This window comes from Ciconia boyciana, chromosome 21, assembly GCF_034638445.1.
Source record: "Ciconia boyciana chromosome 21, ASM3463844v1, whole genome shotgun sequence".
In the NCBI taxonomy this organism is placed as follows: Eukaryota; Metazoa; Chordata; class Aves; order Ciconiiformes; family Ciconiidae; genus Ciconia; species Ciconia boyciana.
Window position 1 is genome coordinate 6369660 of NC_132954.1, and position 22681 is coordinate 6392340.

The 22681-nt window shown below is 42.6% G+C and overlaps 1 protein-coding gene across 1 annotated transcript in view; it reads right to left on the reverse strand.

The window, feature by feature from the left end:
- The window catches only part of CSMD2 (CUB and Sushi multiple domains 2), a 313890-nt gene that overhangs the window by 202457 nt on the left and 88752 nt on the right, over positions 1–22681 (reverse strand). Inside the window, 1 exon segment of the mRNA XM_072885005.1 lies at positions 22224–22431. Coding sequence (XP_072741106.1) covers positions 22224–22431 — 208 coding nt within the window.

A 22681-nucleotide genomic window follows, 5' to 3' on the forward strand; every position in this document is an offset into this window, starting at 1 on the left:
ACCTGCTTGGCCTGTGGGTCCTGTCCACAGGACCTTGGAGGACCACAGGACCATACGTGCCTCAGAGGCAACAGGATAGGTAGAACAGAGCATGCTGCCGACCTACATTCTGCTGCTGCCCACCTACATTCTGCTGCTGCCCCACACCAGTGAGCAGCTCAAGCTTTGAAACCTCTGATCCGCTTCAAAACCTCTGATCCGCTTCAGACAGAAGGAGGGTGTGGGAACCACGGCATCCTGCTCCCAGCTTGCGTATGCAGCCTCACACAAAGACCTGCCAAATAGCACCATGTCTACACAATCGTCTGGTTAGGACGGGTCATCTCCACAACTGGCATTTGGTGTCCCGAGCCCCGGCAAGGTTTGGAACTGAAAAGCAGCAGATACCAGTTGCCTCTACTGAACATATTTACCTTCCAGTGAGGTTCACCGGTAGTTTCCGACACTGGTATAACTAACATGCCGAAGGACAACTGCGCAGAGGCCAGATGGATGGCTAAGAGTTTGGTCTTGGCCCTGTCTGGGGAGATTATCAACTAACTTAATACACCTTAGTATATTAATATAGTACATTGATATAGCAATATGCAAATTTAAAATGCAGGGGGCCTCCTACACAACTGATCTAAACAATTAAACGGAAATAAGCTTGCTTGTTTTGTTCTTTGTTTTCAACTTTCAACCTTTTGAACAGCAGCATAATTTGGAAGGGATGGCAGGAATCCAGAGGACAGGAATAACTAACAGCCAACTCTCTGCAGGTCAGAGAGGAGAGGAAAGCCTTGGGAAGGTGCACAAACTCAGACCCAAAACCAGCACAGGTATCTGAACCTGCTGAAGGACTGGAGGACCAAGACTTGCATCAAAGAGGTTTCTCCTCTTGACCGCAGCCTTTCTACAGGTTCCTAAAGGAAGAGTCACAGCCCATTTCCACAGAAGGGTCAAGTGCCTATTTCTTTAAACAACTCTGTCCCAAGTTCTTTCCTTTGGCTCAATCAAAGGGAAGCCTACATTTGATCCACAAGACTAGGTTTGTTATAGAAAGGCTGATAGCCCATGCTATTTAGCAGCTGAAGTGAAATAACCAGCAAGCACTGCTTGGGCAAGAGGTTATCTGGCTCGTAATGACATCTGTGCAAAGTCTGCACTTCGGAGAGCAGGTCAATTGCTTTCTAGATTCTCTGAAGTCTTTGCTCCCTGCATCTCGTACAAGCCCAATGCTCCTCTCCAGCTTGCCTGGCCCACGAGCACAGCCTCTGTCACTCTGCTCCCTGCTCATGCACTTTTTAAATTTCTTTTTTTTTTTTTTTAAAGGGAAAGATTAGCAGGAGAGAGCAGGGGAAGTGTTCATTCTTAAATGCTGCTTTGTGTATGAAGCTGCTGTCTTTTCCCACATGCCCTTGCCCCAGGTGTACTGGCCAGTTTTTCTGAAGTTAAAATTTCATTCCACACTTAAAAGTACTGATGTTTAACCAGTCTCCTCCCAACTCAAGATGAGGCTTCAAAACCAGTTCCTCTACCTTACATTCAGCACACACACAAAAGGAAACAGTGGAAGACTCATTGAAAGTGGCATACTCCAGAACATTTCCACGTTGTCCGTGACGGAGCACAGCCTCAGCGTAACACATCAAAGTACCGTAGTTAAACTCCACCTTCTTACCTTCTATGTGCACCAAGGGAAACACTGCAGCTCAAAAAGTCACAAGCAAACTAGACTTCAAAGATGTGCTTGTCCCTTATTCCATACACTGGATTTTGTTAGGGTCTTTGCACCATCTACTGTAATACCTGGAGATGAAGTCAGTGGTCAGCATCTCTCGCTGCTGGGAAACTTAAAAATCCAGGACGTGGCCCTAGTAAGCTATCAGTACAAATGCTGACAATATTAAGTAAAAAATAATACTCTGCTATGACTTGGTAGCACAGTGTTTAAGTGAGCAGGGACAAGAAATATCACTTTAATGGTTCTCATGACTGCATGGCCGCTAACAGCTTGACAGTATCCATCAATTAAAATCTATTCCCAGCTGTACTAGCGATGGCCACAGCAGACTGTACAGCTATTTTTGTCACATTACAAATATGAAGTGGTTAAAACAGAAGCATCAAAAAGGCCCAAGATATTACCTATCCAATTATACTTTTAACACAGAATCTTTGCGTCTTCCATTCCTCAACTTGCATACTTCATAAACAACTGGCATTCAGGCAAAATCATGCTCTGTGAAGTTGGCACACAGGTTCCACACAATTTAGCACATCACAGTCTGTTCATGAGTAATGTCTTCAAATACCTGCAGTACTGCCTCAAAACATACACTTCTTTGCAAACACACACTCCAGTAAGCTCCCATTAACGGCTATTTCTACCAGCCTCTTCAGCTGGAATGCAACCTGAGAGGCTGAAGGACAACTCTGACTGCCGGCTCAGAATATACAAGAAAATTCCAGTTATCCACAGTAGGAAATCTTTTACTGAGAGGAAAACAGGAGGGCCTGGAAAACACTACACCTGAAGCTGGTCAAGTTTTTCACCTCTATCTGTTTTCATACCACTGGCATATAGACTACAGATGAAAATAATTGTTGGAGCTAAGCATTAACAATGAAAAATAACACTTTTGGAGATGCCTTACAGCAGCAGCAAGGAAGCTATTGTCTTCAAAGAGCCTGTGGGCAACTTACGGAGAAAGGGGGGTAAATGATTCATATGGTTATTATGGGGGGAACATATTTGGAGGCCTAGGGTAGGTTCCTTCACCTGCTTTCCACATCGTAGTGAAAGCATGCAATGAAACTTTAACCGAAGCCTTTGGTTTCTTTCAGTATTGGAACAATTTAGGCTCACTGCAAGCCTTTGCATGCTTTTCATGTACTCGAAACTAACGTTAATGACATCATAGCAGATCTGGTAATATTTTTATTGTAATACTACCTGTGTTGTCACTACTAAGGGAAAGATGAGTAAAGAATACCTTATAAATTCTGCAGGAGAAAATCAGCTGGACTTCCCTTCAAGTTGGCTAAATGGATTCATCTGGATAGCTGACAGAGACAGGGTTTGCTCTCCCTGCCATCTCGATGTGGGGGCTTCAAAGGCTTGAAACTCAGCAGTTTCAGAGTGGAAGAGAAGAGCCAGAAGTGTTAGATCTTTATCCAAAGCCTTCAGAAATCCACTTCCCTGGGCTTTGACCAGGGGCACAAACACCCATCTGTCACTACAGCCATAGCAGCACTTGCACACGTTGGATCACAGATACATTACACACTCGGTCAGACTTCTAAAGGCTGAAGAAACAAACCAACCCCAAAGCCAAAATTACACATAGTCCCCCCTCCTTAAAAAAAAAAAAAAAGCAGCAATCCGAGCACAAAAGCATAAAATATCAGTAAGGAGACGTGGATGCTACACTCACACTCCTACTGACATCAAGAGAAACGTACCTCTGTAGATATTCCCTCTTTTAATTGTTAAATGGGAACAATGGTACCTCATCCTACCACCCTCATTTAGCCTCCACTCTCCTTACGCTAGCAATTTTCTTCCTTGTGCGTAGAAGACACAGTCCGAAAGCTCTCCTATTACAGCAATAGTAGTGGAAGCAGGAGAGTATTTCTGAATAGCAGATTTATTTAAGAGATGATCTCTGCAGTAATGCTTCCACACTGTTGCCTTACCTGCCGTGTAGCACAGCCACGAGAAGTCATGTTTGCAGCAGCTTACTCATACACCAAGTGTATCACACAGGTTGGGACTAAAAGCAAAACAAAACCCACAAATGAAACACCGCAATTCTTTCTAGATGTTGCAGTGAGGAGTTGAGCCTTTGAAAGCACTTCTTTGGGGGTTGTGGGGTTGGTTTTTTTTTAGTATAGGAAATGCACCACTAAAAGAGGAGGCACCCCTTACATATTGAATAAGTTACTAGCTTTATTCGCATTTCAGAGGTTAAAGGAAATATTAGAAGAACATAAGATTAAACCATTATAGCAGAACCCCATACCAACTACCATGCAGTTTAGTTAGTGACAAGTGAGTCACCCCAGTAAATCCCCCGCAGGCTAACAGCAAGGAGCAGCCCTGGGTCTGGGCAGTTTCCATCAGAGGGAGGCCCTCTTCTCTTCTTGCTCCCAGCAGCTCACGGCCACCCAAAAGGGTTTTAGAGAACAATCCACAGCAGCTTGAGTCAGGCAAGCCTGGCAGAGACCTCCCCCAAAACTCTGCTTAGTCAGGAACAGATTAATTCTTTATGACTTTGAGACTTTGTAGGAAGGGCCCTGTCATGAGTTAATTGAGATGTGACACCTTAAACACTCTCTTACAAAAATCAGAAACTGGAACTGTTCTTCGCTCATTAACTGGCTGGCAAAGAATCTTTTTGTTTTAAAGAATCGATAACCTGCTTTTGTTCACAGCTTGATTTTAATGTGACCACAAAGACACCAAGTTACTCAGAAGCTAAAAAGCTACCAGGACCATGGTGAAGAGAGCAACAGCTTGCTTCTTTTAAGTCCATCTTGCAACAAAGCACAGATTGAGCATTACAGAGCACGTACCCATCTGCACAGATTTGAGAGAAGCAGTACATCCTGCCACCCTCGTTAACTTTGATTTAGATCACAAATCACTGCAATAACAAACTCATCCTCTGCGTGCCGGTACGACACAGCACGGCGGAGCCCCGGTTTGCGGCTGCTAGCTACTACAGTTTTAAGAGCTCCCTCATTTCCTCCTGTCCAACAAGGTAACGTATTTAGCACGGATGGTGCCTGTTGACCTTGCAGCTCTTAGTGAGAGGGCATCTTCATTCCAAATTTGAGTGAAGATAATGAAACAGCTCTTCAAAAGCACGCCACTCCCACCGAACTGCAAACCCATCTGCTTCTTTTATTTGATAATAGTTACCAAAAAAGCAGGTGCTAAAGTTATTAGAGCAGCAGTGCAATTAGAGCAGCAGTTCGACAGAACCAATTTTGTCTTTCCCAGAATTCATCATTCAGATTGATAAAATAAATATTTGCTTGTGCTCTTCCTTACCTCACATAAAACCAGCAGGTAAGTTCAGTCAGGCAGACGGAGACGACTTGCAATTCTTTGGGGGGGTGATATTATGCATAAAATACCACAGAATATGAACATGAACAATATGGTTAAAATATTAATTTCTTCTCTACGTGAAAAATAAAAATTTCATCACACTACCATTTAGGAGACCACAACCACCAGTTAAGATAATATTAAATATGCTTAATAAATTGCTTCATTTGCCAAAGTATATTTTCTGTCACTTCCACTGCAAAAATGTTTTATGCTTCCAGGAACAGCAAATAACAAAAAAGTATTCACTGAAATAAATTAATAATAAAAATATAAATAAATATCTACTTATGAATCTACAGGACATTGGAGAAATTATTCAACAGGAACCAGAAATTAAACATCAGTTGCAGAGTCCCAGTGGTTGCTTGTGAAGCAGGACTTGACTGAGACAGGGATAGTAAAGCTGTAATCTCACAACTGCCTATTATTGTTGATTAATTTATTGGGATGATCCACCCCATCGGCTAGATCAGGAGGGTGAAGATACCGATTCCTCTTCTGGGCACATGCACACGAATGCCACTTGTATTAGAGGACGCTATTACGTGTGCATGAAGAGAAGAACACAGCCCACTGTTTCAGCAAGGCTTACACTGGGGGGGACGACGGGGGGGACTCCCAGGATGACCTCGTTTCTTGAGAAATCAGTGAAGAGTTCACCACTTGACTTAATCCTGATGCCGAATGAAACGCAGCCTTGCATTCAACACAGCTAAGACAAACATATTAATCCTTCCTTGCTGCACTCGAAAGCAGCTTACAGATGGTGACAGCTCTGCGAGGGCTCGGCATGGGCTGAGCGTCAGAACCCCAGACTAAGCCACAGGTTTGTTGCAGGACCTTGGGCCAGTCTCTCCCCTCCAGTGACCAATGCAGGGAGCATGACTCAGTGTGCTTTCTTGGGAAGATGAAAAGGTCTGCGACACCTGAGCAGACATATTAAAGTTGCCAAGGCAGCAGAATAAGAACTGTACAAGGGCAAAATTCCCCTTTTAAGAAGTCTGTGCGGATGACCTTAACACAACCTGAAGTCTTCCAGCTACAGAAACTGTTGACTACTTGAAAGCACTGCCAGTGGGGTTTACTTTATTATTTTTTATTTTTCAAACCTGCCTTCTGTGTGCTCTTTGCTACTGTAACAGTTTCTCTTCCTCTTGCAGCTTCTCAGAGGAGATCTCTCTGCATCTCTTCCCCTCCGTCTCCTCAGCTGCTGAGAGTTGCACCACTGGAGCCGATTGCTCCACACTTGCCTATCATTCTGTATTTCCAAGTGTTTGATCAGATAAGAAATCCTGAAACACATGCTTCGGTCTGAAATTAAACAGACTATGACAGCATTCAGAGAAAGGCAGCAGACATTAAGAGTCCACTTTCTATTAAGAAACAAATCCACCTTTACACAATCGTTAGAGTGGGGCCAATACTGTTTCATACCTTCATTAATGATCTGGATGATGGGACAGAGCACACACGCTCAGCAAGCCTGCGAACAGCACAAAGCTCAAGGGAGCGGCTGACGTACCAGATGGGTGCACTGCCACCCAGAGGGACCTCAGCAGGCTGGAGAAATGGGTAGACAGAAGTCTCCTGCAGTTCAGAGGGAAACACAAAGTCCTGCCCCAGGGAAGGAGTAACTCCATGCACCAGTACAGGCTGGGGGCTCGCTGCCTGGAAAGCAGCTTTGCAGAGAAAGACCTGAGGGTCCTGGTGGACAAGGCGGAACGTGAGCCAGCAATGACACCTTGCAGCAAGAAAGGCAACACCGTCCTGGGCTGCAGCCAGTCCCTCATTTGTGGAATCCCACCTGTTTTATAAGGACCTGAGCACCTCCCTTGCAGGAGTTCAATGTTAAACTTGAGCCAAGGCAGCTGAAGGACTGACATATCAAGCCACCTTACAAAGAAACCTTGCAGCTTTACTACTGAAAGCAGCAACGTCTGTTAACAAGTTTATTAGCATTGCTACTTATAAGTGAAAGCTTACTGCAGCAATTACAGCTACGCAGCAGTCAACTTTGCAAGGAAATTACCAGAATTATCCACAGTTTCGATGAACTTTCTACCCCTTCAGTCAATAAAGTGCCATTAACAACCTATTCCAAGCTCTACATTGTTTATAGCATTAGACGCTTGGTACAGCCATGGTAGAGCCTGCAGCCTGTTAAAGATATTCTTACTTGACTGTATTAAACTTCAGTTCGATACCACTTTGCTGGGAAAAGTCTTACAAACCACTAACTCTGCAAACTCTGACATCTTCTAAACTGCAAGCCAAAGGGAGTTTCAAAGCTCTGCCGAGGTCACGTTCTGGTCTCAGAGTTATTATGGCAGCCACATACTTGGAAATATTTTCTGTTACTTTTATTGCTTGCTACCCATAAACTGCTCAAGAAAAGTATCCCAGGAAAAATATTTAAGGAGAGGAAGTAGTATGAAATTCACAATTCCAAACATTTCAGACTGGTTTATATTTCAGTTAAGGAAACCTCAGAACCTCAGGGTGAATGTCAGGATGCAGCCTCCGGTCCATCCGAGACTTTTACACCCCAGAGCAGTTGCAAGTTCTCTTAACAGAATGTTTAGAAGGAAAATAGAAAAATTCCAATTTGAAATCTCCTGAACTTCATTGCAGCAGACACCTTGGAGTCAGTGGAGGTAAGCAAGCATCAAGTCTTTAACCAAAGATTCATTGTAGCCTTTTCAGAGATTTAGGAAGATGGATTCTTGATAATTTGTTATAAAAAGCAAAATAGTTACTTTTTTGGCAACTTATTAAAATCAGAACTTGCACAAAGAAAGAGGAAAAGCGCCAAAAGTGAAGCGAGCACTGGCATCCACAGAAAATGCAGAATCTATTATTTTGTCCCTTTGGACTTAATTACTTTAAATTTACAAAGAATGGCACCCATAAAGATGTTAAACATTAACAAAACTTCTGTTAATTTGCTTCTAAATTAATTTTAATTGCAAGATCTGTTTTATACATATCCCAGGGTTGCAAGATTTAATGAGTATTTTATTCTTCCCACAAAAATTCCAATATATTAATTTTATGCTAAAAATCTATAGTCCCTTAAGAGGTCTAAGAAAAAAATAAAAATCAATGACAACATGCTCTGAATGATAGTCACTTGAGGTCTTCCTACTTTTGAGGGTTTCTTGTTGGGGGACAGTGGGGACAGGACAGAGATACTGAGCAACAATATACAGACCCTCATGCTTAAACATTTTCTGGTTTAAAACTGTTTTTATTTTTAGGGAGAATGTGAAAATATAGATGCTTATAAGCTTTTTCTTTTTTAAACTGGAGATGAGGCTCAAGTCAGAGCATGCATTAACTGAGTTTAAAAAGACCAAAAGATTTTTACTGCAAGCTTTCCTCTACCTGCAGTGATTGTGCACGCATCAAGCAAAGCGGACAGAGCTGCCTGAGCTTTTCATGCTGGATGTTCTTACAATCAGGAACCACTTCCCACAGTACGCCTCATACAGCCCATTAACTACAACAAGAAATCAGTCAGCCTTTTAAAATCCCTGCGTCGGGGTTGGAATAAGAGGCCCATGCACTTCTGGCACCACTTAAAAGCAGTAAGATGCAAAACACATGGATGCCTCATCAGGCATATTAGAGCACCAATGCCTGGGTTTGCACCAGGACATCAGCTCAGTAACCAGCAGCACCGCTTACCTAGCACAAGTGCCCGCCGGGCCCCAGCACCCGGGGTGCAGCTGTGCCGGCAGCACAAAAAGCACAGGGAGGCATAACAGTCCCCAGGCAGAAGCAAAGCACGAGGAACAGGAGAGCAGAGCACCGTGAACCTGAGCATCGCCCACTGCAACCTCCCTGTCCACCCCAGGCTGGGAGATCCTCTCTGATGCAGCAACCCAACGTTCATGAGGTGAAGGGGGGCAGGCTTGAAGCAAGCGCTTGGCCAACCTGTCCCCCCTTCTACCATCGCTCGGGGTCCTCAGCCACCCACACAAAGCAGGTTTTCAATACCCCGGCACCCAGTCATCTAACACTGCACAGGCTGGCTTTGCAACTTCTTTCAAGGTTTTCCTTTAGTCTTCCCTTCCCTTTGACTTTCTTTCAGGCTCCAGAAATTCCAGTGTGGCTTTAAAAACCAAAGGATATCTGTTCAAAGTCATACAAAGCATCTGTGACTGGGTAAAAAAACGAAAACCACAACCCTCTCCAAGCATTCCCCTGCCCCGGCAGGCTGTTTCAAGCACACGGCACTGCTCCAGGATCGATGGTGTTAATTTATTCTGTTATATTACAGAGCGAACAACCTTATTTCAAAATTCCTTCATGCCAGCTTCCAGCCTGAAGCACTTTTATTTTTTTCCCCTTTTAAGAACAGCTGACTTATCAAAAACAGGTTTCTCTAACAGAAAACCACAAGCTAAGCCACATTATTATAATTGAAGCAATTAATTACTTTTATGCCTTTCTTTTTAAGGGAGATCTTTAATGCAGGTAATTCTGACTAAAAGAGCCAATTTGAACTGTTCCATCATTTAAAAGACGATTATAAAAATTAATTTAAGAAAGTGCAGAATGAAGACAAAAGGGATAAAGGAAAGCACGCAGAGATGGTATTTCCCCTTGTGCTCCAACTGGGAAAGTATCAAACCAACACGCCTATTTTCAAAATGGGGAGAAAGCTGCTCAAGCTTTCAGGTCACTGGCAAAAAAGCAACTTTGAACAGTTCAGTGACATGTTGCAAATCAGTGGGTCACTATAGCGGCAGGAAAGCAGCTACCTGCAGTTTGCCTTTTTGGACTTCTACAAGGCAGGAATCGCCCCTTGTGAATCACCCCAGAACCAAACCGTAACGCCTCTAGTTAGCCAGACTCTTGCAAAATTCCAGCTTATTGTGGCCAGGAAGACAGTCGTTAGATATTAGCTGTTGACAACATTTTGTCTATTACTAATCCTCTCATATTTACTGACGCCCTGGCATCTTCTTGATCTCCGCTATAAATCCAGCCACAAGAGAGGTCCCTGTGAGGAAGAATCAAAACATCCATATTGTAAAACAGCCAAGACTGTCAAAAACAAGCTCAGCATGAGCTAAAGAGATCATGACCTGCCATGACAAAACAAAATGCCGCCAAGAAGCAGCAAAATATAGTAGCCACATGAAACCAAAACCATTATTTGCTTCCCCCATCTGGGCTTTGGGAAGGCTGATTAGATCTCTGTGTACAAGATACCAGAGACATTAAGAGGCAAGATATTTAAATTAAGTGTCTTGATTTAAAAACTGATATTACTAGATTTGCAGTCCATGCTTGAGTCAAGCAGCATGTGAGACAGAAAAATGGATCGGTGCCAAGCCCCATGAGCAGCAGCACCTCCCAGCACAGAAAGAAAAACACTCAATTTTGAACCACAAACACAGATACCAAGGTGCAAGAAAACTTGTAGAATTCACTATTTTCCTCCTATGTCCCACAACAGAAATCATTCACATATCTGCCTGTCAGCCCATTCTTGTTCCCTGCGCTCAGAATCAGGTTTTGGACTAACTCCTTAAAGAAACATCAAGCCCTTGAAAGGAACCTCTCACCCCGAGGATGCACAGTTCAGGTTTCTACCGCCTAAGATCTCAGACAGTGCTTTACTGGATGATACTGTATTAACCAATTCTGAACTGCTATTAGGCTTTTCACTTTAACACTTCTGGAACTCCCTCTCCATTTAGGAATTCAGGAGCCCCCCTGTGAATAGCTCACTTCCAGAAGCATCTCTCGGATCTGGAACAGAAAATAGTCTCTGCGCTCTCCTGCTTATCCCGTCTATTATTGATCCTTGCCAGGGTGCATCTTTATCTATTTTTTAAAGCAGCAGCAGCTCAGGCCTGCACTAAGCAAACAACAGGAACAGAAGTCAATTTTTTCACTTTAGCTGAAAGGTTGTTACTCAAGGACAAAAGGCCTCCAGGACAGCACTACAGCTATCAAATTGCAGAAGTTTGGCTATCTAAAATATATGTATGTCTATGTTTTTGTACTCCATTGTATTTCTCAAGACACATCACAGATGTATAGATATGTCAAGATATATCTCAAATACAACGGACTAGCTCTGAAAACACACTAATTCTTAACCTGAATAGTTCTTCCATTTCTATGGCTGCAGCAATGGCTGTGGTAACACTTTATTTAATCTGTCCTATTGAGAGGAACCATAACAAAGCACATCAGTGTTTCTCTAATCTTTGAAAAACGGAAATTTTCCTCCACTGTCTTCACATCTACTCCCCATCTCACAGCCTCTGTCTCTAAGAATACATGGGGAAGGGTGGTGGAGCTGTTCATGCGTCAAGATCAGACCAGAAGCTTCTACTAAAATAAAGCTCCTTGCTGTGTCTGTGTACAGACTAAGAGAGCACCTGCATAGATTGAAGGAATGCAGCTAACACCAGCCTTAGAACCACCTCAAAACCTGTATCAATCAACAGCAATATATTTAAGCTTTGTTCTATCTAAATATTCTATCATCCTAGATGAAACAGGGAATAGGTCCTGTACTTAAACCTCCAAAGGGAAACAAGATGCTGTTGAGTCAGCTCTAAAGTAACAGACTGCGAAGATCTCCAACTTCAGTAGCTTACCTTAGAAACAAAAAAACAAGGGAAGGAAAAACAGAAATAAAATGATCTTCTGACAAGCCCACAAGTTACGGCCAAGTTCAGTTCTCCCGAGTTGTGATCTGGTGTTATCATCTCAAACCTGTTAGTATGTTCATATCATCCCCAGTTCACAACCCCAAATCTCAGCTGCAATCTAAATAGCAAAAGGTTGGACTAAAGGGCTTGAATGCACAAGAGGAGACAAAGGTGTGGTGAGCAGCTGCTTGCCCACCATGACAATAAATGGAAATAAATCCAAACCACAAGAACATTCTTCCTTGCCATCTAGAATTCTGTTTGCCACCAACTTGCTACTTCGCAAGATATCGAGCCAACTCCTGCTTATACCGGAGAGACCAACTTCAGAGAGCCTGCCACCAGGAGCATTCAGGGGCCTCTTACACTTCACTGGTGCAATTTTTCGTGACTGGAAGGTGCTGATCTGACACCTCTGTCTTGCTAGAGGGCTACACTTTGTCTAAAGAGCAGAAAATAACATACACACACGTCACCACATTACCCTTAGCAGCCAACAAACATCTCCTAAAGTAGGCTCTCTATAGCTATTTCTTCCCTGTATTTCATGCACTTAAATATTTCTAGAGACAGGTTGGAGAGATGCATGTGACCTGAGAATTGTCAAAAAATAAATGACACTTCTCTGCAGCTTGAGCTTATGCAAACCATGCTACTAAATGCAATTCTTCCCCAACTTGAATGAATTAGCATATAATGCAAATTAGAAGGGAGTTGTAGTTTAATTGCAGTACATGAGATTCATTAGCATCAGACATCCAAAAAAAAAAATCAATTTAAAGAAGAGCGATGAATTCAGCACCAAACAATCTATCAGTTGTGACTTCCACCTACAGCACTTGAAGGAGAGCTACAGAAACTGAACGCAGGTGAACAAGCCCGTGCTTTCATATGAGAAGCAGCTGCAGTGAACCTAGGGAGGAAAAGCCAGCAGGCAAAGATCATTTAAAATATATTTTGTGAAGCAGGTGACATGTGAAAACAAAGTACTTACATATTTACAAGTTGTGTTAAAGAATAAGAAAGCATCCATGAATTGGTCCACAAAGAAACCCCAGAAGAAAGAGATCTTTGAAAGTACTGAAACAGCTACAGAGGTGTCTCCACTCTTTTACTTTGAAGTTGTAGATAAGGGTGAGCAGTGTAAAACATGACTATTATCAGCTCTGGCAGACAGATTTTGACACGCAAATCCAATTCCCTCAACACAGTGAATACCTCTGCAAAGGGACACCCCTCTGCATATACACATCCTCAGTCAGCTTAAACAACGGTAGAGCCTCGCACAGAAAATGCCGTGAATTGGTTTCTGAACAAGAAAAAACACAATGGGTGAGGCAGAGACATCTCATAGAAGCACCTGTAAGTGAAGTCAGTGATCTTCCCCACCAACATCTGTCCAAATCCTTGCTTAAACTGGGAAAGCTCAGTGTCCCACTGTAACAGTGGAGGAAGAGGCATGGTGTCTTAAAGAGGATCCCAGATGTCCAACTTTTTACAACCTGTGACATCATTTGCACTTACGTAAAGTCTCCTTCCCTTGCCAAATAAAGGCATTACTCACCATTTTACAATCTATATGGTCACTTATATTTTGGGTCACATCCAGGAGGTACTCTTGAGATTACCAATATTTTTCTCAGCTTTCAGCCAGTTGTGTTCTACTCATTTGCACAAGGTCTGTCTTTCAAAAAAAACTCTTTAGCTTGCAGGTATTGAGTGTTCTTGCAAACAAGCCTGTCTTTTGCTTCCAATGTGCTTGCATCCAGGACAGAAATAGCTAAATATTAATTTCTTCATGTTTAGTAACCTTCAGGGATTTTTCCTACACACTACAGGCCTTCCTGCGCCTCATCCCTTGAGGTGCAGTCCACACAACAGTAGCCTTCACTTCGGGTTCTCTCTCTGCTTCAGAGGTGACCAAACAACAAAGAAGGACAAATTGGGATAAAAAGCACAATTAAAACATGATCAGGGTAATTTTCAGCCTAAAAGCATCTTCTTTCTTGGCTTAAAAAGCTAGCCTGAATATTCATGAAATGCTCTCGACTATCTAGCAAATAGAATTAATCATATTAATGCATGGAAAAATAAGATTAGCCAGAAAGCGGTATACAACATCTAATCATGTTTTATTGAATGAAACATGAGTGGGAGAGGTCATGAGGCCCGTTCATTGCAATTTGTCACAAAGGTCTCTCTCCCTGCCACACTCCTGGCAGAAGAGCAGTTCAGGCTTTTGGAAGCACGTCCCTACAAAGGGATGAGCAGCCAGCAAGGAAAAGCGAGTTCCGCTGCCTCCGTCTTTGGCCACGCTGCGACTGCGGGAAGGAGTCGTACATATTGTCAACTAAGTGCTGCGCTGATGAGAGCTAACATAGTCTGCACATTATTCTTCTCAGCTGGGGTACAGTTGAAATCTTCCCTTCCCTACCAGAAACATATGCTAAACTATGGAACATCTTTAAATACCATCTCACCCTGATCAGCCCTTTCTTCCAGAATTTCCAAGTTATTTCTGCAGTGCAACAGGCCAAGGAGCTCTAGGACAATGCGCAATACTACTCTACAGAAATGATTTTGTACAACACATTATCAATCCTTTAACTTCACTTCAAAACAGCAATCAAGATGCTCACAAATCGTTTGCATCCACCAGGGAAGCAATCAGCTCTACCTCTCAGCTACCGCCAGGAACCAAGGGCTCCCAGTACTGTGCCAGCTGTGTCCCATCAGGGAGAAATCAGCTCACCGACCTACAAATTCCTGCTCTTCATATTGCAGTTCCATATTAAAATAAGGCCTGAAGTGCAGTACAGCAAGCTACAAAAGCTGGTACGTCCCAGGGAACTGACACAGCATGCCAGAGACAGCAAGGGACCGCCGGCGAGGAGAGCTGCAGGCGTTTCAGAAGGTGGCTGCAGGAACAGGGATGGTCTGGTTTCCGATAATCTTCTCCAAAATGTTGTCTCCAGAGAGTACACCTTCTGCAAGAAAAGGGGGTTTTGCAGAAGACTATTTCCCACTAAAGCAATGTTTAACAGCTTTAAAGCCTTTGTAGAATTTGTTTCCAATTAAAAGCACTATGAATGCTTTAGAAGAAAAAGAAATAAAATTTAACTGTACCAGTCAAATAAGGAAGTCTCTTTTCCAGATCCCTGTGAAGATGTAACTGACATTTAAATAGGGACTTCAAAAGCCACTTCATACACATTTTCTTATTCATTCCCAGTCCTACGGAAAACATTACCATGGAAGAAAAGTATCTGAATGTTACAAATAGAGTATCCAGTAGTTAACTAGCTCTTACAATAAGGAAGCTTAATTCATTGCACAGGAAAAGAAAACTTTCACACTTGCATTATCTAGGCTTTAACTAGTGATGAAGTAAGTTATTTCAAGACACACAATTCAAGTCTTCAGCCTCATACACGCACCAGGGCAGGATACTGCTTGTCAACTTTCAAATAAAAGCAATTACTGACTGGAAAAAAATCAAAAAGTGGCAAGTGAGAAATGAAAATCATTTAAAGCAGTCATCAGGCAATCTGTTTTACAGAATCCCTGCAAAGAACGGCAGCTGCTGGGGAGCACGTGGGGAGGACAGAGGAGAGGGCCCGTTCCCGGCTCCCACGCTGGGTTGGGCAGTTGTTTATTGTAATGCAAAGTCTGCAAGATCCCTGCAAGCACTCTCCCACTACCCTGTACTGGTAGCAGCAGCATCAGTATAGCCAGCAGCAACGTCAGATGCAGACCTAGGGCTCTCGAGCTGCAAATATGGTGGCAAGAGGAATGCACGTTAGTAAGTGACAATACACTAAAGCCTGATTCACAAGCCCTTTGGAGCCAAAGTCTTTCCATCAACTTCAGCAGACATTGACTGAGGTCTGAGATGAAAATACATGCTGAAAGCTCCGAGACAGCTATCGAAGGATCAGAAGCTGCTTTGATATAAAGGAAATAGGTTGGTTCATTACAAGCATGTACAGAGAACAGGTTTTCACCAACCAACGTTATCATCATCTGAACCAGTGACCTTCAAAAACACAGGTACTCTGATCTCTTACTGGTAGAGCACAAGACGTGTGAATAGATTAGCCTGGCCAGTGGTACAAAATAACTGGCATTAAGAGGGAAGCACAAAGCAGATCTCGCATAGGAGAACTTTAATGAGTATTAGAAACCACTTAGCAGATAGACAAGGGTGGTGGGGAGGGAAGGGTCAACTGCAGATAATGACAAAGAAAAAAAGAGTCAGCAACAGTGAAGAAGAGCTGCTGAAACATAGGTGATACTCTTCCAACCATTCCTCCCCCTAACTCAGCTCTCTGCAGAAACGCAGCAACAAGGGAGAACTTCCAAAATGCTTTCTGGAAAAGGCCTGTGTCCGAAAGGGGTCTCCTGGGTTCAGCTCCAGAAAGGAAGATTAGAATTAGATATAGAATTAAGCAAAGGAACCTTAAATTCGAAGGTCCTCAGTTCTCCTCCCAGGCTTACCCTGGCACATGGTCCCTTTTGTTTTTATTGCTCAACGTACATACCATAGTACCGAAGCAGAACAAGATGCCTGTGTTGCCTTCACATCAGGCACCATTGTGCTAGAAAAGTAATGCAAAAGAATACATGTGCACGTGTTAAGGCATTCTCCCTTGCTTCTAGGAAATTAGGAGACAAAGCTAAAACCAAATTCTACCCAATTAAGTGCAAAAATAGTCCTAAGGAGGAGAAGGAAAGCATTTGTGCAAGCAAGATGAGCAAAATACGGCTCCAAGGCTGAAAAGGCAAAATGAAGATGAGACACTGAAGAAAAGGAACCAGATTCAAAGAGGAATAAACTCCACTGATTTGGCAGTTACTCACTTGCAGCCCTGCTTCTCCCACTGCATTCACTCAGCACAGGATTATTAACAGAAAATCAAGAAAAAAATGTTTCCCAGGAGAAACAGCAAGGGAAGGCTCAAAGAGTGGGAGGGCAGCAGAGGGGCACCATGACAGATGATGCAACCCCCCTGAAATTAGACTTCTGTTCCATAAGGTAGAATAATTAAGTCAAAAGGAGGATCATAGGGAAGAAGGATACCACAGACCAAGACTCTGCATTAACACGACAATTCAGTATGTGCTCACGTCCTCCTGGAACAAAATACAAAAGTGAGGCAATTGAGGAGAAAGAAGTTTTTAAAGGACCGTGAAACAGATTAAAAAATAAAAGGGAGTGGGTGGCATCTGGAAATTGTCAGCCTCATTTCTTTCTTTCAAGGGTAAGCATTTGAACTTTCAAAAACATAGCCACATTCAGTAAATGTTGCAATAAGAAATAAAGAAACATAGTTAAGTTCAAGAGGAAATGCACCATGGTGGATTGTAATTCAGAAGGGTGGACACAGTCTTCATTGCACAGAGGAAAAGGATAAAGCAACCGTAGGAGTTTCCATTCCCAAGCTGTAGTGTGATTTCTATAGGTTGGGCTAAGCAAGCTCAAAATTTGGACAGAAACACAGGGACCCAGTGGCAAATGAAGGAAATAATTCAAAAGCAAATCACATGGCCAGGTCAACAGGCAGCTTCTCAGCATGATACTATGAGGTGCTTTGCCAGGCAACATTGTGTTTCAGCTGAGCTCAAGCAAAGAGATTATGTGAAAAAAGGTTATGGAGGACAAGGGGGAAGAAGGTTAATTGCTGCACTAGAACCTAATACAAGGCTAAAGACCAACCCAAAAAGGTTCTGACCCTTCATACCATAGTATTTTTGATCGGAAGAACACCACACTACGATATAGCAGCAATAGGAGCACCTTTCCTAGCTAAAAGCCCCCTACCAATTCGGATTCTCATAATCTACCAAATACAGTTGCAAAATGCAACACAGCTATAAAAGATTTGAAAAGCCTCATTATTAAAGAAGTCAATCTACAACTCAAAGTAAATTTCCCCATCTGAAAATTAGAAACATCTAATGAACCTTCAAAACATGCCAGACAGTCTGTCATAGTCAGACAAATGAGATACTTGTTAGTTTTATCTCACAGAACTAATTCATTTGGCAGGAGCAGAGGGTTCTAAATAGTTTCATTGGAGGAATGAATAGCCAAGGAGTGCCAAACGTCATTCTGGGGGGAAAGGGTATCACTAGCTGCTTACCTGTTCAGCAGACAGCCAAAGCTTACAGTGTCTCCCCTCCACTTGCTCCTATTTGCCAACTCAATAGCATAAAAGAAACTTTATATAGCAAACATAAGACTGTCTTCTTATTTCCACAACTTCGAAAATCCCCACTCTAGAGGAACTCTGTTGCATGTGCACATTGCACCTACACAGCCCAAGAACAAGGCTTCTACCCTTTACCCATCTTGCCTGCTTCAGCTATATTGGAATGACTGCAAAAACCTTCTTTGCTAAATATTCACATTATAGCCAGCAAAATGTACACTTGATCTTAGTCAATTCCTGTAAACACACATACATAAATTGGATTATTAGTCATTTCCTACACCAACACCTTCTCTGGCAACAGCAGCATAATGCTTCAATAATAATACAAGTCATTATGCCTAACATTAAATACAAGTCCCAGACCAGCTAGATGAGATCTAAACACATGACAAAGAAAAGCAAGAGACACACAACCACATTTTCATTGTTTGCATACACTGAAACTGCAGCGAATATGCACAAACATAGGAAACCCAGACCTCTTCCACCACAGGCAGAGCAAAAACTTACCCTTTATTAGCGTGCGCTCAGAGTGCGGTCAAACAATTGCTGCACAGCACACTCCTCCTTTCTCTAAACCTTCAGGGGACACATGGATGCTGGAGGTGTGACAAAAGGGTACAGCCCCCAGTACTGAGCTGCAGCACCCAGGCTCCTACCGTCCCCCCAGGAGTTCCCATCCTGTCACCTCAGACATCCCCCCAGCAACTTACCTAGGGACTCACAGAAAAACATGCAGGAGATCAAAGACAGTATTTTAAACAACGTCAAACCTACCCAAAGCTTCAGAGCAATCACCGAGCTATGAAAGAGAAGATGAGGCTGGGACACGTCTGCCACAGAGCAGGTTCACTGCCGTCCAGGACCAGCCTGGAGACTTCCTTATCATCAGACACGGTCTCTGGACGTTCTAGGCGCTAAGCTTGAAACGCCTTGGTATTTTCAGTGTAGCTGCGCACCCACAGGGATGCTCGTCACTGAAGAAAGCTTTAAACCAGGTACCACGAAACAGTCGTAATCAGCAGATATTCCTGAGAAGCGTTAGCCAAGGGATTTAGTCAGCTCTGAGCAGATACTGACACAAAGCACACAATCAACAGAGCTCAGTCCCCTTAAGGACTGGAGCCCAAGCTGCTTTGAGGGATTTTCTTTTTTTACATGTATTTATGGAGAAGAATTTCATTAATCCTTTCAGATCTCTCAGCTAGTACAAAATGAGGGGGAAGAGAACCCTAAGTCTTGAAGACAAGAAAAAGTCAGGGAATAATGACCTAAGAGACCATACACACTACGCATCCCTCTCCATGTCCAGTGCATCCTTGCCCTAGTAGAGAAGGGCTGTGATTAGGATGGCCACTCCAGCTAACCTCAAAGGAGAACAAGGCAGCTACTGCCATCCTTCCAATTCTTCTTTCTACCCTGGAGACCCCCCACATTGTCCTTTCTAATCTGACGGGCTCTTTTTCACACTGCTACTTTCTTCTCCTCCTGTTCTCTGCTCACTAGACTTTTATTTCTCACCTGTCAAGGAAATCTAGACGCAAGGTCCCATGACAGAAACTGCGATAGCAGTTAAAAGAGCTGTAAATGTGTTATTTTATTAATATGTCTCAAATAGCTGCTCAACCTCTATTGCTCTGCTTGACATATGGGTGCTTAGACCTGCAAAGCCCTTTCCCTTTCAAGACTTATTGCAGGATTCGCATCCAACAGGTCAGGGACCAAATGAAACTCGTAACAGGATTCTCCGGGGAGCAGTTGCTTGTGCCGAGATCAACGTGCAGCGCAGGGGATACAGCGGTGGCGACCGCTGAAGGCAAGAGGGTTAAGGGAACCTGGCCCGTAAAAAACCAACAAAGCATCCATTTTTAAAGAGGGGAGGGTGAATGACAACACAGGAGATTTTTAGTAAGTGCAGGCCAAGTCAAGTTTACTTAATGTGCTGAGTTAGTGCTCTTGGAAATGCTACCATTATATAACGTTCCATAGCTTAAAAGTACATATGAATTATACTCCAGATTAAATTTAATTTTGTTTATTTGCGTACATCTGGACCAGATTAAAACTATTTAAAATGCTTAGGAAATGAAATATTTAGCTGCAAGATACTTCAATGGAATGGTTTATTTGGCCGCAAGTCTATCTGCCTTATTACCAATAATTAAAACTAGGTTTTCATAGACAGAGAGGAAAAAAGGTTTTTAGCTATATTTTCAAGCTGAATCATATCAACATGTTTAAAGAGGAGATACGAGCTCCAGTTTTTTCCCCCTACAGGCAAAAATTATTAAAAAATGGGAAAAATGAGTCATCTGAATTTAATTATCAGACTCTGAGTTGTGAAGGCCAGCTTTGAAAAATTAAATTAAAAATAAGACTCTTTGTAATTCCGCTTACGGGACTGAAAAGTTTACTTCTCAAGAATACTGAATGAGGTCCCTTTGAATTGACTGGTGTGTTTATCTTGCCTGTGGGTATTTCATGGAGCTATAAAAATGCAGGATGAACCTCAAAAAGCAGGAACAGCTTCTTCTATGAGCCCTGGATGAAATGCATGTTTGTGTGACCTGTTTCGCTCATTAACACAGTGCATCTCACCTGGCCTGCTCTACCAGCTGAGTCAAACAACAGTCCTCGGCTGTTACAGCTTGCAGAGTTCATCCAGCTCCCAGTGAAAATACATTTGGAGGAAAGGCATCATTAAAGCATATAGGCACTTGGGGGGGGGGAGAAGGAAAGTAAATACATCATTATTCCCCTCTGACAAGGCCCCAAAACTGATGTCTGTAAAACATACTATCTTTAAAATAGCTCCTAAATCTCATTTTTAAGAGTGCGTGTGCACGCACATGTACTACTGAAAGTCAAAGGGCTGAATTTTCTAAGACACATTTGCCAAAGTTCTACCATGCTGTATTTATGGGTAGTTTATTAATTTTTTTCCAGCAGGTTCACTCTGACAGGCATTGTTTTATTTTTGGTATGACAAGACACAGTGCTGCACTGGCAACACCTCCAGGCTGAATAATGTTTCTTAACTAGCTACATTCATCTTTACCACATACCACAGATGACTGATCCTCACTGCAGTACATAATGGCTAAAAACTAACGGTGCCCTAAAATATTAATGCATGCTAATAAAACCAGGTTTTTTTCATGAAACCAACATCTAATTTTCAGAAGGGTCCTGGGAACAGTAAACAATTGGTACATGGTAAATGGCAAGTTCTCTCACATCAATACATTCTAAACATTCAAATCCTATTCCCCCGTAATTGCCAGGCAAGTATAAATTACTTAAATGAATGTTATTTGTGGCTGTGGCAGAATCGTCATAAATAATCGTAATTTAACTTCCTGCTGATAATCCCAGGCAACACCTAATTATCTCAAACACTTAATTCTTCCCTTCCAGAGGGATGTTGGGTTTAAGACTACTCCCTTCCATTTGCTGCTAGTTAGGACTTTTAACTGTTTGTTGAGTGCAATCACAGTGCAGAAGATCAACTAGAGGCAGAGTTGTGCTCTGCTATAAAAGCAACATAAGCAATATGTCAGATTCCTTCTGCAAGTCCTCACTTCAGACTTCATAGCACTGATCATTTGGGCAGCTCTTGTATCTCGGAAAAAATCAGTGTGGCATTTATGACACATAAAAACAGTATTTCTGAAAGCATTGCTCAAGCAAACAATGGGATGAGAGGGGTATTGAAATTCTATACGCAGCCTCCTATCTGAAGGACAAGCTGATCTGTAGAAACATTTGCCAAAAGTTCATTAACAGTAAAGTCAACTTGTCAGCAAGATATTTAGCTATAATCAGAAAACAATTTAGCAAAAACAAGGTTTGAGCGTGACAATATTTGAACAGGGTTTCTTGGGTTCTAAAGTGTTGGGTTTGTTGGTTTTTGTCTGTTGTTCTTTTTTTTTAATTCTTTATTTATTCTAACCAGCTACACTATAAATCATATTCTCTGCAGTAAGATTTCAAAGTAGACAATAGTCACTGCAATGTTTACCAAGCAAATAAAAAGCATCCCAGGGAGTTTCATTAGAAGGTAGCAGCTACAACCTGTGACTGGGAATAACCGGGAACTGCCCTCATGCAGGCACAAACTCTCTTCACTCTGAACATATTATAAAGTTTGGATCTGTGCACACAAAATGTCAGCAGGGACTGCTTGACTGTACAGACCACAATGAAGTATGGCCAGTAGTAACCTACCAGAGCGAAGATCCCTCTGTTCCAGCAACTTCTAAAACATCGTATCCATCTTCCAGCTGAAAATCCATGAAAACCAGAGCAATAGTGTCTCCAGGTTCAGCGAGAATAGTCCACGTGCAGTCTGCGTTATTGCCATACTCCAAAGGAAAATGAGGGCTTGAGATAATTCCACTTTGTCCCCGCAAAGTCCCTCCGCAAGCATCATCAGCTGGAAACAGAATGCAAGTTATCAGATTTTGCTGAAACGCACAAAGCAGTACATCAAAAAAGAATAAGTCCAAATTCAAAGCAAAGCTTTAAAAGTCCCAGTGCTTTTGTCGAGGTTTGTTTTACTACACGCTATTAAGAGACAAAGATGTTGAGGGATGCAAAATCCTATTAGGTCAGCCAGTGCCTCCTGGCAAGTGCCAGCTTATTCCCCACCGTACACTTCCTAGCGATTTGTTTAGTCTAATTTT